This window comes from Amblyomma maculatum, chromosome 1 (genome assembly GCF_055883805.1).
Source record: "Amblyomma maculatum isolate TAMU_Amacu chromosome 1, ASM5588380v1, whole genome shotgun sequence".
NCBI lineage: Eukaryota > Metazoa > Arthropoda > Arachnida > Ixodida > Ixodidae > Amblyomma > Amblyomma maculatum.
Window position 1 is genome coordinate 396,623,680 of NC_139344.1, and position 14,688 is coordinate 396,638,367.

Genomic DNA, 14,688 nt, shown 5'->3' on the forward strand with positions numbered 1-14,688 from the left:
CAGACCTTAAATACACATTGTTATTCTGAAGCCAGTTGCCCAGGCATATATATGCAACGTTATGTCGAATTCGCAGTCTCCCTGACGAAACCAAAGATGAAAAGGCCACCTGCAGTTCTTACCAGTGTGCCTATAAAAACGGAGTACAATGCAACAATTGTAAACAAAGTAACTCGTGTTACGACGAGACGCACAACTTCCAGCAGTCCACTCCGGTAAGCTTTCCGCCGGGATATCCAAAGTCACTCAAAAATACCATGTGCCCTGCTGCTTTTGAGTCTGACAACTAAGTTGGCTAAATTACCATAGCTAAATTCCCAAGAATCATTGCGCGCAATAGAGAGAAGAGAGCGGCGTCAGAGGAGGTTGGCTTGCGGAGGCCGCGCGCGCTCCCTTGTAGTTTTTTTTCTTCCTCCATGATCCATGCATCCATGCTTCTCACTGTGCTGTTAGGTGTCCCGCCGGTGGCTGCGTTTCGGTCAGTTTCGGTGGAAGCGAAACGGATAGGCGTCCATGATGTGCTCTGCGATGTCAGTGCACGTTAAGGATCTCCAGGTGGTCGAATTACTTAATAGCCCTCCATTACAGCTCTTCTTTTTCCGCCTTCCTCCCCCTTCGCCCCTTCCCGTACAGCGCGGTGGGCGCGGAGAGGTGGTGAAGGGTGGCAGTTCCTGGCCCTACGGGGCTGGGACGGTTAGGGTGCCTCGATGTCAGCGCCGACGGCGGCGCTGACATCGAGGCACCCTAGGGACGGTAGGCCAACGCCGCTTGCGGCGGGGCTATCCAGCCACCGATTTTTATCTGTTGTAGGCCGTCGTTGCACCCGCCACTGCTTAGGTAGAGGACGACGGCTGTTGTTGCGGCGCGCGTCTTTCTCTCCCTCTTCTTCCTTTCTTCTCTATTTTCTCTTCTGTCCGCACGAGGCAGCGGTGGCGGCTCAGCTACAGAGTCAGTAGCAGGCCCGTGCATTCACTTTTCCTTCTCCCTACAGCCATAATTTTTTTTCCCCGTACTGCGCGGGTCAGGTGTCAACAGAATAAGTGACATATTGTGCCTTTCCTTGCACCAATTATCTATTATATTCAGGTGTTCACTCAGAAGTGAGAGATATTGTGCTTTTCATTTCTTCGGAACCAATTCCGTTTTTCAGCTCGTATCGAAAATCGTAACTGGTCTAAATGGTTTAAGGAACAATTCCCAGTTGATACCAGTTAGATCCCAGTTGAAGCCAAGTGGGATTCATGGAGCCAAGTGGGATTCAACTGGCATCAACTGTGGGATTCAACTGGGATCTAACTAAGTATCAACTGGGAATTGTTCCTTAAACCATTTAGACCAGTTATGATTTTCGCCTGGCTTGAGTAATGGTTTTTGCAAATTAAGAAAAACGAAGCAGCAACCTTGCTGTGATTTTTGCATGCCTGAGGAGACCTCAATTTGTATGTGATGTCACAGCCACTACTCAGAGATTGGAGTTGAAACTGCACAAGAAAAATTCAGTTATAAATTATTTACTTCTTTTTCACGCGCTCTATGTGGATGATCATGTTTTATTTATACAGAGTACCTACAGTGCCCTCACTGGGGCATTATTGTAGGGGGGAAAACATAAATACCGACATACATATAGCAGAGAATAAGTTAGGCAAATGATACGATTTACAATGTACACAGAAAAACCGAAAAAAAAAAAACCCATGCACTATGGCAAACAAAAATGATAAGAACCACTGTAGGCAAACATGGCCAAAACACATTCACGTGCAAAATAAGAACATTTTACAATACAGCATTGCTGTAACGATAAAGCTTTAAGAATAATTAACTTAGGAAAAATTTCAGTATATAGGTACAAGAAAAAAAAACAACTAGGACAACAAATTTTGTGTTCACATTGACATGTGGTTTTGCAAAACGGTCAGAAAGGAAGTAGGAGGTGTGGTAGCGACCCGCACAGGGAGACAGTTCCAGTCATGCACGGTTCATGGAAAAAAGCTATATTTGAATGCATGTATGCGGCAATTGTACTTGGGCACCTTGAGTGGGTAGTCAGTGCGGGCAGAAATGCAGCTGTGTTTATTAATGTAGTTTTCTTTGTGAATTCCAGTTTTGTTATTAAGTACATCACAAAAAAAAGAGTGTCTCAAATATTTGTGCCTGTCTTCAAGTAACAACCATCCCAACTTCTCACGCCAACCCTAATAACTGTTTTGGAAATTGTAATAGACAGACACAAACCTAGCAGGCCACTTTTGGACGCGTTCCAGTTTCTCGACATTGTTTTGTATGCGTGTCTGTGTGTGTCTGTGTCTGCGAGATGTGTTCTTGTCTAGCGTTCCTGCCATCTGCAATCCCACACTGAATGCGCTCCAAGGAATGTCACGCAACAGGAGCGATGGTGTACCATCCAAACACACTTGCCATCATCCCAAAGACAGAACACACAACAAAAATTTGATCTCTCCGGTTTTTTTGAACCATTTAGCTACACTTGCATCGAGAAATAAATCCAGAATGCTCTTTGTATACACAGACATCCTTAAAGCAAACAGCATTTATTCTTGGATCATATTAAGGTGCACTTCTTTTAACTCGGACAAAAATATCTGGCCCCTTTTAGTTTTAAATTATTACAGTATACTGTAGAAACCCTTAACTGCTTGCATCTTAGGACTAATAATAATAATAATAATTGGCTCACAGGAATAGAAAGATGCAGTACCTGCAGCACTTGTTTCTGTGGACACCTGAACCGCACTGTAAGGGAAGAGAGGAAGGTGGGAGTGAAAGTGGAAAGAGAGAAAGAGGAGCCATAGTGGAGGTGTAATTTCGACCGCCTGGAGATCTTTAAAGTGAAATTACAGAGCCAGTAGCAGGCCCATACATTTCCTTTTGCTTCTTCCTACAGTCGCAACTACAATGCTGACGTCGTACAGCACACGGACATCTCTTCATTTCGCTGCCATTGAAACGCAGCCGCCGGCGGTCGAGATCTAACCCAGGTGCTCTGGCACTAGTCGGGGCATCTTAACCACTGTACCACTGCGGCGGGGCTTGCGTCTAAGACTCAGCTTAGAAATTAAAACAAGCAAAATTGGCCAGCACGAGTCGTAGAAATATTGTGACATATATGCCCTGCATCGCTGGACGCTAAAGAAGACAAAGATCAGAAACAGTTACACAGACGACGACAAAGTGGTAGCAACGTTTAGTGATGTAACACTTGTATTCGCATCTCCAAACAACACACTTCGAGCAGGATTGCTGCGGCAATACTGCAGACATATTCTGTATGATAAATTGCATCTTTTTTTTCCTCTTATTCAAAGCAAAATATGTCTGCCATTGTGCATGTTGAGCGAAAGGACGACAGGATACCCGTCCTATCCTGTTGCTGGAAATGGTCCGAAAAGGGAGGGGGGGTCTCTAACAAGTTAGGTACAGTCCAATCCAGGTTAAATGGCATATTGATGGAGGTGGTGACAGCCTTTTATTTGGGGAGGAATGCCTCTCATTCTTGTCGTTCACAATTTCGCTTTGTTTCAAGTTTTTCTTCCAAATGCTTAGGATATTTGCCAAAATAAAGCTTAGTGGCAAGTTCATTGCTACTCTATCAGCATGCCTCCAAAATATGCTGTGTGCAGTGACCCAGAGTCTTGAATGGAGCTGGCATGGCTTAAGCAGAGGCTAAAGGAAGTGTGGCAATGTTTTACTCACTCATTCTATGACCAATGATAGTGACAAAAATGACACACTAAATTATGTGATCATATATATGTAATATCAACAAATGCAATAATTTATTGCATATAATAACTTAAAAACAGCCAAGCATTGTAAAAGCATCTAAAATGATTCACCTATCAAGCAAGCCCTAAAGAACGGTAAAATTGGCAAAACTGAACATAACTGGTTCATCAATCAGTCCCAAAATACTTCTGGCCAAAGTGATTAGGAGCAACAGGGTGGAGTTCAGATGTGAGGACTGTCATTGTTGGGAATGCCCTCATCACTGACTTGGCAGCTGAAAAACGAGCAACATATCATGAGTTTGCCTATGTTCACTGTCACATGAAGTTAGACATGCCTAGCCATCTGACAGGTAAGAAATGGCATTTATTTATAATGGCCCAAAACATGGCAATGTTAATGCGATAGCTTTAGAAACCCCGTTCACCAAAAATCCGGCTTTGGTGTTGTGAGCGAAAAATCACGAGCATGGCACTGGTAGGCGGTAGCTGGCAGCTGACGTGGCCGAGTACTAACTGGAAGCAGGGTCACCTGGCATTACGTTTGGCTGAAGCTGCCAACTCAGGCCTCTTCTATATGAGAAAGGGATATCAGAATCGGCCTGCCAAAACCCTTGAGTTAACGTCACCCATAGGCCACGCAGGCACGTTCATGCGGGTTGGTTAAATTAAGCGGGACTTTATTTGATATGTCTGGCAGCAGCCTATGCTACTGCGTCATACCCTTCTTTTTCTCCTCTAATGGGCTGCAGAGAATCAAACAATGTTCCTTTGACTAGCAAATACTGCAATTTCTAATTTGGGCATCTTTTTAAAGAATGCTGTCTAGATAACACATGCTACAAAGTTAGTAACTGATGTGCAGTAAAACAAAACAAAAAAAACTGCAAAATAAAAGGGTTGATCATTTCAGAGCTAGCATGAACAAATGAAGCTTACATATTCTCTAAAACAGCATCTTTAACAGAATTATTCTGGTCATATGGCATTTTGGAAACGGAAAGCTTAAACAGTTACTTCAACAGTAATGAGAACTTAAGGGGTTTATGGTCTCGGAGTATTAATGAGCTATGAGAGAGATTTTTTAATATTGCAGGAAAAAAACAACTGATGTGCTAAACACAAAAAAGTATACTGAAAAGATTGTGTTTTGTGCTTTCCAATGAAAAATTAATAGTAACGTGGTGAGAGTAAACCAATCTGGGTAGCTAAAATCCAGAGTGCAATGTACTCACAGCTTTTTACTTCAGTCAAAACCATTTCTAGTCTATTATACAAATTTGAAAGAGCTTTTGTGTGTTGTTCTTCGACATATCTCCAAAATATGCATATATGTATGCATATCCAATCAGGTGAGATATCTTCGAAATACCATGCATCTAATTAATACTTATTTTTCAACAGCAACATTTCATGCAGGTTATTCATAAAATTAAAGGTAAGAGAAGCCGAGAATAAACCTTTCAGAAAATCTTTCAACTAAAACTTGAATGAAGCAAGAAAACACTCTCATATTTAAAATAAAGCTCTCATAATACACGGCACTTGAAACACAAGTTGCTGTGCCTGTATATATTTTCATATGTCCTCTTCCACATCGTCACCCACCATGATCCTCTATCTTCTCCCCTTCCCCAGTGCAGAGTAGCAGGCCAGATTTTAATCATTCTAGCCAACTTCTCTGCCTTTCCTATCAATAAACAAATTGATCATAATGCATGTGAAAAGTGTTTGTAAAAACCCTGAGCAATTGCACAATTTATGTAGCTTTATTTCTTTTTTTTGACCACATGACGAATGGGAATATTTTTACTTGCATTTTTAATTGCACAACTCTGGTTTCATTCTCTGAATAAATTTGAGATGAAATTATGCTTGTTTAGTATTGTTTAGTCTGCCACTAATTACAACATCTATTTATAATGGTCACAGTGGACTAATTATCATCCATATTACACAGTTTAGTGACAAGAGTGACAATGACAGTTTATGAGGATTCTGCAGAGAAAATGCATAATACCCTTGCTTCTCACAGTGAAGGATAATTAAATTTATATTTACGACTTTTCAAAGCAGTTGCAGCGCCGCAATGTTGTTTCTTTGCCAAAAGCTAAACATTAGCATGAACTACGAGCCATCCTAACCGCAGTACTGCTGTGTGGCATGAGTAAATAAAAATGTGATATTTACTCTGGGCTAGATCTTTTCATCTCAAGTAGTTGTCTGTGCCCCAATGCTGTTTTGAACCTAATGATCTGCTCCAAGAACAGATAATCATTCATACGTTACCCAATGCTAAATGTCTATACGCATGTACATGCACCATGTTAAGTGAGAGCTGTAAGAGGGCCAAAACAGATAGAAGATAATACTTATAAACAGAAGTAGTTACCATGTGGAGTGCAGAATAGATTTAATAAGAAAATGTTGTCTTCGTGCACACCATGGTCCTTCAGTACTTCAACAGCCTTGTTCACTGTGTTTCCTGTACCTGTGGAAGTAAGTTAACATGAGCACTTTTCAGAAAAGGCTAGTCTGCTGAAAACCATTAATAAGCAGTTAATTTCTATAAATGTTCGTTGTTGCAAAGAGGCCAGCAATGGAGCCAATAAAGGTCTGCAAGTCTAGTGATGTGCTGTGTTTAATGGCGCACAACGAACTATTGCTATTATGCGCCAAGCACGAGGTGAACAATTCGTTGGTGTTTATTATTTCAGGTCATTTCCTCTATATATTGTTTAAGGCATTTGCTTCCTTTAAAAATCTATGAGGTAGTCAACGAGTGCATGTTCACCTAAGAGCGAAATTGGGTGAAATGGGATTTGTTACTAGTAAAACTGTTTGAAGTTACTTTTTCCTAGTTTTTTTAGTTTTGTGTATGAATATAATATATGATTTACCATAAACTCGTCTCCACATTTTCCGCAAAGAGGTTTGTCACCTTTTGTGAGGAAGTAGTTGTGAATTAGGTATGTATGTCCGATATTAAGGTGGCATAAAGTTACTTCAACAAAACACCCTTGATGCTGGCAGGACTTCCATTCTCCTAGACTGGGTTTTACTGAACGAAGTTTGTTATTTAGTTCTTCATCCCAGGCATTCTGCCATTTATCTTTCAACTTGCTGTGTATATAACTTCATGGGGTGCGCTCAATTTTTAAATTTCAGTCGACGGGGTTTGCAAGTCTTTTTACAGGAACAATGCCATTTCAAAGAGTATGATAATGCGGGGGCGCAGCCATTACAAGAAGACAAATGTGGGCAGTGCTTACTCATGATTGGGTACATCAGCAACACCTTGCGGCTGTGAACATCGACTGGAAACTTGGCGTACACAACACTGGCTTCATGTGTGTCTTCATCACTCTGTATCAGGATTTTTCCAATGCGGATGGAACGACAGCAGTCCCTCAAGCCTTGCTCCATGGCTTCCCCTGAGGAACAAAGCTGTGTCAGCGCCGCAATATACAATAACCCATGTTATAACACTGCTGCGCCGTACTCACCACTTCGTACGATGCTAACGCCACAGCTGCCTCGGAGAAACTTTATACCCTGGTAAGTAGATCCTGCGAAAAGTCCATGCAAAGCGACTCAAGTATAAAGTTGCGCCGCCTGCAATCAGAAGCAAGGGCACTAGCTCACCAGTCGGCGTTATCACTTCACATTCAGAGTACGACAGCTGGTTGAGCCCTTCTTCTACTACAAGCCGAATCTGCAAATAAATTTAAGTTCCAATGAACATGGTGTCTGTCCTTTAGCACCGTTAAGGCAGAACTGTTCAGACACCTCAGAAGGTTCTGATTAGCTGATAGATGCGGGTGCTTACAAGTCTGTCAGCGTAGAACACAAATTCACTTCTGGTAGTGTTCCTAAAACGCAAACAAAACACGACAAAGCATAAGAAAAGGCAGAGCAAAGGCGGTGCAAATGAGTAGAGTGCTCATAACAAACAAGGCGGTCATTAATGAGTACATGCTTACTTGTCGCGAATGATTGTTTGCAGCTCTTTGATTTGATCATTCATAGGAATGATTTTCAGTCTTTTGCCAAACCTAAACTGGTCGGGAGAAAGCGGCTTAATATCTGCTTGAGACCTCGAGTTCGCATTCTTCACGACATCTGGTTGATCGGTTGATGTCATGGCCTCGAAATCTTCTCTGGCTAGTTAGGAGCAGTCGATCGCCTAGCCAAATTTCAGGCTTTGGCCCTTTAACGCAATGAAAACGAAGTGCAGCGTAAACAGCAATGACACTGTATTGTAAACAAATTCGCGCAAAGCGGAACAGCTGTACAAGTGCAGAGAGCACGAAACACGTTGTCTGCATGTCTTTGGATGGTAGCTTGCGCTATGCAACCTTGATGATTGTTTAAAAGTGAGTACTTTTTGATCACGCTTTTGTATAACAAAACATTTTTAAATATAAAAAATGGTTTTACTTACGGAATGTGAAGTTTACGCGTTTAGGCTTTTTCAATTCTAGCTTCAAGCCTGATGGCTCCGCTAGCCTCCCCTCTATGCCACTCCCTTTCCTCCTCCTGCCTCCCGTGCGTTACGTGCGTTGCGAACCGTGCTTCTCACGCATGTAGGAATATGTGACGCTTTAGATTATTTTTCCTGCGACAAACGATTTCATTTGTCATCGAAGCAACGTGCCAAGCCAACGAAATTTCCGAGCATGGGAGGTAATAAGAAGGCACCGAGAACGAAGGGCAATACGCGGGTGAGTGAAGCGTCTGTACGACGATTGCGAACTAACTGCCGGTTTCACGCTGCTTCTGGCGTCACTGTTTTTTGTCATGATCTCCTTGCACCTCAGCCACACTGTACTCGTGATTTAGTACAATGTTTCATGTTGTGTTAAGATGAGCGCGCGTTTGTTTAACACTTTCGCTTTGAGTAGCTGAAGTGAGCATTCGTGGCACGTATTACACATATTGACAAATATGCCACTAACCTCGTTCATAGTGGGATCAATTAGTAAATAATGTGAACCCGCCGGAAATGCTGTATCTGAAAATACAACCTTTTGCTTGGAGACATGATTGTGAATTTCGTGCGCTTCGAGTGATGTTCTTGTGCGTGCGCATCAAACTTTGGACTGCCCAACGAACGTCGTTCGATATTTAGCGCCATCGGAAGCAGATCGGTGGCGTAATGTTATATTTATTACGTGTGCTTCAACTGTCCTGTACCCCGCCTTTCAAGTTCAAGCGTGTTGCGAATGCTTCACAGATATTTCTAATTTATGACGGGCGCTGTATGCTTCTCTTCACCACAGCCGTCTAGCAGTGGAAGGAGTGCTCAGCTTCTTTCATCCAGTGGTGCTGCCGGCCTAACAGGATTTGTGGGCTTCAGTTCTCTGTCAAGCGACTGTCCAGCATACATACCACCAACAGGACAGCATGTCATCGACGATGCAGACTCGACGGTGGATAGCGACTTCCGAATGGTCATGCGCAAGCTCACCAAGCGAGACCAAACCACAAGGCTGAAGGTGACAGTTTCAGAAATGCCACTATACTTTCAGCACCTATACGCATATCCTAACTGTGTCCCAGTAAAAAACAAACTAAGCAGGCTGAGGATTTATTTGGTATATAAGAGAAAATATGTGCTGTACTGGAGAATGGAAAGACACTAATAATGTGTGCACTTTTTGTTGTTAGTGAACCCTTATTGTAGTACTTAGAGTGCCTTTTTTTGTGTTTGATGAATCTTGTATCCTGTTATCAATCTGTGGCCTCAATATGAGCAGCGTTTATTAGGAGTAGTTACGTTAACTAAACTAAAGAGGGCCTGTAACGACTTCACTCTTTCTTGCCTAGTATTTCCTGTTTCCTTTTTTACCTTTGTCATCTTCTATGTTCTTTACCTGTGACATTCACTGTGGCATGGAAATTAAAGCAACACCCCTGACCATGGTACGCCATGCCACGGTATGTATACCATGGGGCACTATACAATTCTCCAAAAATTAGCAACATTGCAAGTGACTGGTCATACTTGTAGGTTTCAGCATGCTGGCACAGGTGAGAAGAGAGAGCCTTTAGTGGAAGGGGAAGGAAGGAATGCCAATTTGACAGGAGATAGTTTAGGGCTGCTTTGATAGATCAAATAAAAATTACCCCGCAATATCATTGGCATGCCTATTAGTTTGGCAGCTTAGTGCTTTACAAATCCTGCTAATTTATTAACACGAATAAAATAATTTGAGACATGCCTAATTAATGAAGTTTATGATTAAGGAGATAAATTAATGATTTAAATAATGTGTCTATATTTTCTGAGATGTAGCACTGCCATTTTGTGCGCAGATTATTTTTACTAGTGCAAACAAGGGGAGAAAGTGTAATTTCTGCAGTAATATTAAATCAGAGTTCTAAAGGGTGAGTAACTGTTCACTGCTGATATTAATTAAAGATAATTATTTTACATTCGAAGGAACATTATATGTTCTCGTGGACTTATAAGCACACTTGAGTAGTTTGAAAGCTGAATGACAGCTTGTTCAACAGCTAACTTGCGTCTCTGCTCTCGTGTCTTGTTCCTGCTCCACTGCATACAACCTTGCCTTCTTACATCTTCTTTATAGTAATATCGCTAGTGTGAAGACTCATTTTGACACATGTTAGAAACAACTCTACTTTACAGTAACTGAGTTTTTATCTGTGGCTGTTTCAGGCTCTGCAAGAACTCCTTGATCTTGTGAAGGAGAAAGATGTGGAACTTGTCAAAGGAGCGCTCCCTTTCTGGCCTCGCCTATACAACAAGCTCTCATTGGTAACTCCAACTCGTGCAGTGTTGTTGCTTTATTCACTGTGATGAATGTGGGTTAGGGTCAGTGTAATGCAGGATTGCCAAGGCATGAATTCAGTTCTATGACGTCTTTAACAGGTTGCAAGGAAAGGTATCTTTGTTGACACATGAAACTCAACAGACTGCTAAGCTGCCATGGCTTCATTTGCCTTTCATTGTCATAATATGCATAGTATTCTGTTAAGAAGTTCATACAATTGGTGTATACACTTGGGAGATGTGAAATTAATATTGCCAACCCTTACTCATCATTACTTCTACTCTAATTATTGCTTATTGCTTCTCTGTAAGATTCATGGTGGGCATACTGTGGGTCATACATGGTGGTCATAAAAACATACTAGTTTCTATCATTTTGATAGGAAACCCTTTGCAGCAGCGCTTATATGATTATGCATGCAAGTTTCACATTTTTTTTTTTTTAAAGTTTCTATAACACTGTTTTCCACAAGTAAGTCATGCTGGCTACCTTTGAGATTCGTGCTAGACATAATGCCAGAGTGATGTCATGTTGAGACGAAGAGTTGTTTTTTTCTAGAACAAGACATAAAGATGGACATTGTGAAGTTTTACACAGTGCCAGGGAAGTGCTGTTTGTTGCTGTGACTTCTTTTTCCTCTGACAGGGTGAAATATTTTACTAAGCAACATTGTCAGCTGAATTTTTATTGTAGAGGAGCTCCAGGAGGCAAGGGAAAGAATTTATTATGCATAAATATATTTTAATAGCCTGATGAAGCTGTAATTTTGTCTGATTGCATTGTATGTTTAAGGCATTTTTGTATATCATCTCTGTAAAAATACTATGACTGCCATGGCTGAGCCACTGTGGGAGCACATTTCAAGCATCGCAACATGATTTCACGTGCAAACACACACGTGTAATGTTGGTGACCGGATTTCTTGGCACAGGACAATGACCGTCGTGTGCGAGAAGCTACGCACCGCGTCCAAGAGGTCATCTGTCAGCGGGTTAGAAGAGACCTTGCCCCCCACACCAAGGCACTCATTGGCACTTGGCTCATCTCTCAGAGCGACCCATTTGCACCAGCTGCGAGTGCGGCCAGGGCTTCATTTGAGGCAGCCTTCTCCAGCGAGAAGCAGGTCCAGGTGTTTCAGTTCTTCAGCCAGGAGCTGTTCACTGTAAGTAGTTACAGACAGGAACCCTGCCTTGCTCTATATGTGTTGATGGTCAGTCTCTTTACTCAGATATATTTAAGGCAATTATTTCATCTTCTATGGTTCCAGTGTTTCTGGGTGCTTCTTCTCTTTTCTTTGCCCCTTTCAAAATGTTTATACTTGAGTGTACTGTGTTGATTAACTTTGTGGACAATGATACCTGAACTCATTTTTATAGCTTGTATTTTACGCACCTTGAGGGAAAGTACAAGGCAAGAACACTGGTTATTGCTTTGCTGATAAAGGCATACATAAATGTCAGCTGGCATGCCAGAGTTTTAGAGTTGGACTGTGAAGAAGGCTGACCGCCGAAGAATTGACACATTTGAATTGTGGTGCTGGCGGAGACTCTTGAGAGTTCTTTGGGCGACCAGAAGATCAAATCAGTCTATATTTTGTCGACCATAAACCCTGACTGCTCATTGGAGGGTCAAATTCTAAAGTTAAAGCTCAGGTACTTTGGTCATCTGATGAGAAGAGAGGAGTCGCTGGAGAAAGATTTGATGTTAGGAAAGGTTGAGGGTCACCGGAGAAGGGGTAGACAGCGAACGCGATGGTTAGATGGCATCCTCGAGGCGCTGCAGATGAAGTTATGTGATGTTAGGAAAATAGTGAGAGACCGGAAAGCGTGGCGTGACATGGTCCATAGGGTCACGAAGAGTCGGACACTACTGAACGACTGTACTGAACTGAACTGATTGCCTTTTACAGATCACTTTTCCTACTAGAAATTTTGCATTACCTGTTTAGCATACCTATGGAATGTGGGATATTTGAACTTAGCTTGCTTGAAACACACTTCTATTTGCTTCGGTATGCATGATGTTAAAGCCTATTGAGGGCCTGCCCGAAACTGAATGGTAGTTAACCAACCTATGTGATGAGGTTGTCTACGCTAATGTTTTGCTTTTGATGTGAAGCTGTAGTGCTAACAGGTGAGCATGTAAGCAGAAAAAAAGCTGTTTGCTTTCACTAGTTGTTTAATAGCCAATGCCTACCCTGTAATATGGGATTTTAAGGGTCCCGAGTATTTTAAATGAGAATGTTAGGTGAAAATGAAGTTTAATGTTAAAAATAAGCAAATTCTTGCATTTCCTAGATAAAATTGCGTGACTGCTTTTTTTTTTTTTTTTTTTTTTTTTTTCTGTTGTATCAGCGTGCTTTTAAAGGTTGCATTCTTTTTTAATTACCTTTAGTGTAAGGCTATTCTTCCCTTGTTTTAATGGTGTTCTCTCTTTTCTTTCAGTACATAAGTGATGTTATCCTACAACAAACAGTGGACACTGTTCCAGATTACAAGTAAGTGCACTCGTTTGTTGGAAGACCCTGGGTGAAAGTTTTACTGATGCTTGCTGATAAATGGGGCTTTGGATGTCTTCTGTTATTCTTTATCAGCAGCCTGGCTTCCAACATGAACCTGTGGTAATGAGCGTCCTGGTTAGTTCTACATATGTAGTTTTTGGTAGTCATAATGAAATTAGCAAAAAAAAAAAAAAAAGAGCTGATGATCATATTAAAGATATTTTTCACAGTTATAAAAGAATTTTCTTCCAAACTTAGCGGCCTTACCATTACCTATCTTATTTTTTTCCTTTTACGTATATATTAATCTTTTGCTGCTGATGGATTTTGATAGTTTTGCTTAGTATCATACTGTTTTTGTTTCTTCCAGTTTGTGCCTAGTGCTCAATTTTATAATCAGTCTTTACCAGTTTTTCTTCCTCTAATTGTTTTAATCTAGTTATTACGTTTGTTGATTGAAAAACATATTGATGCACCCCATCCCTCATGCAATGCCTCACTCGTGCAAATGCTTGAGGCTCACAAGAAAATAAACAAATACTTTTGTGTTTTTTGTTACACTACCATGCATTTGATAAACTGAAGATTCTTGGATGATCTTAGGTGTAAACTAAGTTTGCCGCATTGCCGCTCTTGAAGTCTCGCCATTCGATAATGGTGAGAATTTTGTCAGTTCCGACTGAAGAAAAAAAAGCGTTTGAAATTTGCTAAACGCGTGTGGTCTGATGATAAAAGGCAAGGGCCCAAATGAGCAGCTTGGAAACAGACTGTCCGTAAGCCTAGTCGTGTACTACGTCTGTGTTTGTTTTGTCACCAGAGAGCTTTCCCAAGAAGAGCGAGAAGCTAAGTACCACAGATGGCTTTCCTGCTCTTTGCTGGGCTTGAAGATGGCCCTCGAGTACCTCTCACCACTTCCCGAGTCTTCCATAAATTTACTGGACTCCATCCTTAAAGAACCCAAGTTCTGGAAAATGGCCAAGCACAAAGAAATTACCGTGAGTGGATTGCATAGATCCTTCATATTACTACCATTTATGGCACGAAGTAGGCGTCCAGATTTTTTTTTTCTGCTTTGTAAAGCACTTGGAATGCACACTTTCAGGTAGGTTTTCAAAGTGCCACCAGAGATATGCGACATAAGCAGTTCTTCTATTTTTATTAACACTTTAGCGAGTATTGACATGTGCGTGTGCATGAATGCATTTCAGGATGCAGCTTATGCTGACGTGTGTCCACTACATTTATTGCCTTACACAGGCAATTTTGGGTCCTGCCTTCGTAAACGTTAACTCTTTGTTCTGTGCTGTGATGTCAGTGTGTCTGTCTTTTAGCAGGTAGAGTTTTTATGCTTTATGGTTCTTCGATGCTATGCAGGTTCGCAAGTCCTGGTACAACCTGGCGTCGTCCCTGAGCCAGGTGGATCACGTCCGCAAGACATACGGGGCCAAACTTTGCACTCTCACGCTGGGATCCTTGGCAGAGAATGATCCGACGGTAGTTGTGCCCATCTGGGAGGCAGCCTTGTGTGTTGTGTCGGCTCTCCAGGTATGGGCTGCATTGCATTCCATGCCCTTCCAAGTCACATTTGTTGTCGTTGTTTACTTTGTTTTATTGAAATTTTGACTGTTGTGAGGTTTGC

General features: G+C 41.6%; 2 protein-coding genes across 2 annotated transcripts in view; one reads left to right on the forward strand and one right to left on the reverse strand.

The window, feature by feature from the left end:
* Positions 1 to 3,449: 3,449 nt before the first annotated feature.
* On the reverse strand, positions 3,450 to 8,284 carry kri (uracil phosphoribosyltransferase krishah). Its single transcript, XM_084595630.1, has 8 exons — positions 8,194 to 8,284; positions 7,733 to 7,959; positions 7,579 to 7,621; positions 7,395 to 7,464; positions 7,256 to 7,318; positions 7,022 to 7,183; positions 6,142 to 6,240; positions 3,450 to 4,024 (listed from the first exon to the last, which is right to left on the reverse strand). The coding sequence occupies exons 2-8, from the start codon at positions 7,891 to 7,893 to the stop codon at positions 3,918 to 3,920; spliced, it is 705 nt and encodes a 234-aa protein (XP_084451756.1). The 5' UTR covers positions 7,894 to 7,959; positions 8,194 to 8,284; the 3' UTR covers positions 3,450 to 3,917.
* A 7-nt stretch (positions 8,285 to 8,291) lies between these two features.
* Positions 8,292 to 14,688, forward strand: part of Ltn1 (E3 ubiquitin-protein ligase listerin) — a 59,097-nt gene continuing 52,700 nt past the window's right edge. The window contains exons 1-7 of the mRNA XM_084595613.1: positions 8,292 to 8,473; positions 9,032 to 9,247; positions 10,435 to 10,533; positions 11,481 to 11,711; positions 12,994 to 13,046; positions 13,867 to 14,044; positions 14,424 to 14,594. Of these exons, the coding sequence (XP_084451739.1) occupies positions 8,429 to 8,473; positions 9,032 to 9,247; positions 10,435 to 10,533; positions 11,481 to 11,711; positions 12,994 to 13,046; positions 13,867 to 14,044; positions 14,424 to 14,594 (993 nt within the window). The 5' untranslated portion in view covers positions 8,292 to 8,428. The remainder of the gene's footprint in view (positions 8,474 to 9,031; positions 9,248 to 10,434; positions 10,534 to 11,480; positions 11,712 to 12,993; positions 13,047 to 13,866; positions 14,045 to 14,423; positions 14,595 to 14,688) is intronic.

Excerpts from the sequence above, each read along its gene's own strand:
- kri (XM_084595630.1), bottom strand. The coding sequence starts at position 7,893 with ATGACATCAACCGATCAACCAGATGTCGTGAAGAATGCGAACTCGAGG. Across the intron at positions 7,184-7,255 it reads CGTTAGCATCGTACGAAGTG|GGGAAGCCATGGAGCAAGGC; the intron begins GTGAGTACGGCG and ends TTTGTTCCTCAG. Across the intron at positions 4,025-6,141 it reads TCTATTCTGCACTCCACATG|CTGCCAAGTCAGTGATGAGG; the intron begins GTAACTACTTCT and ends CTCGTTTTTCAG.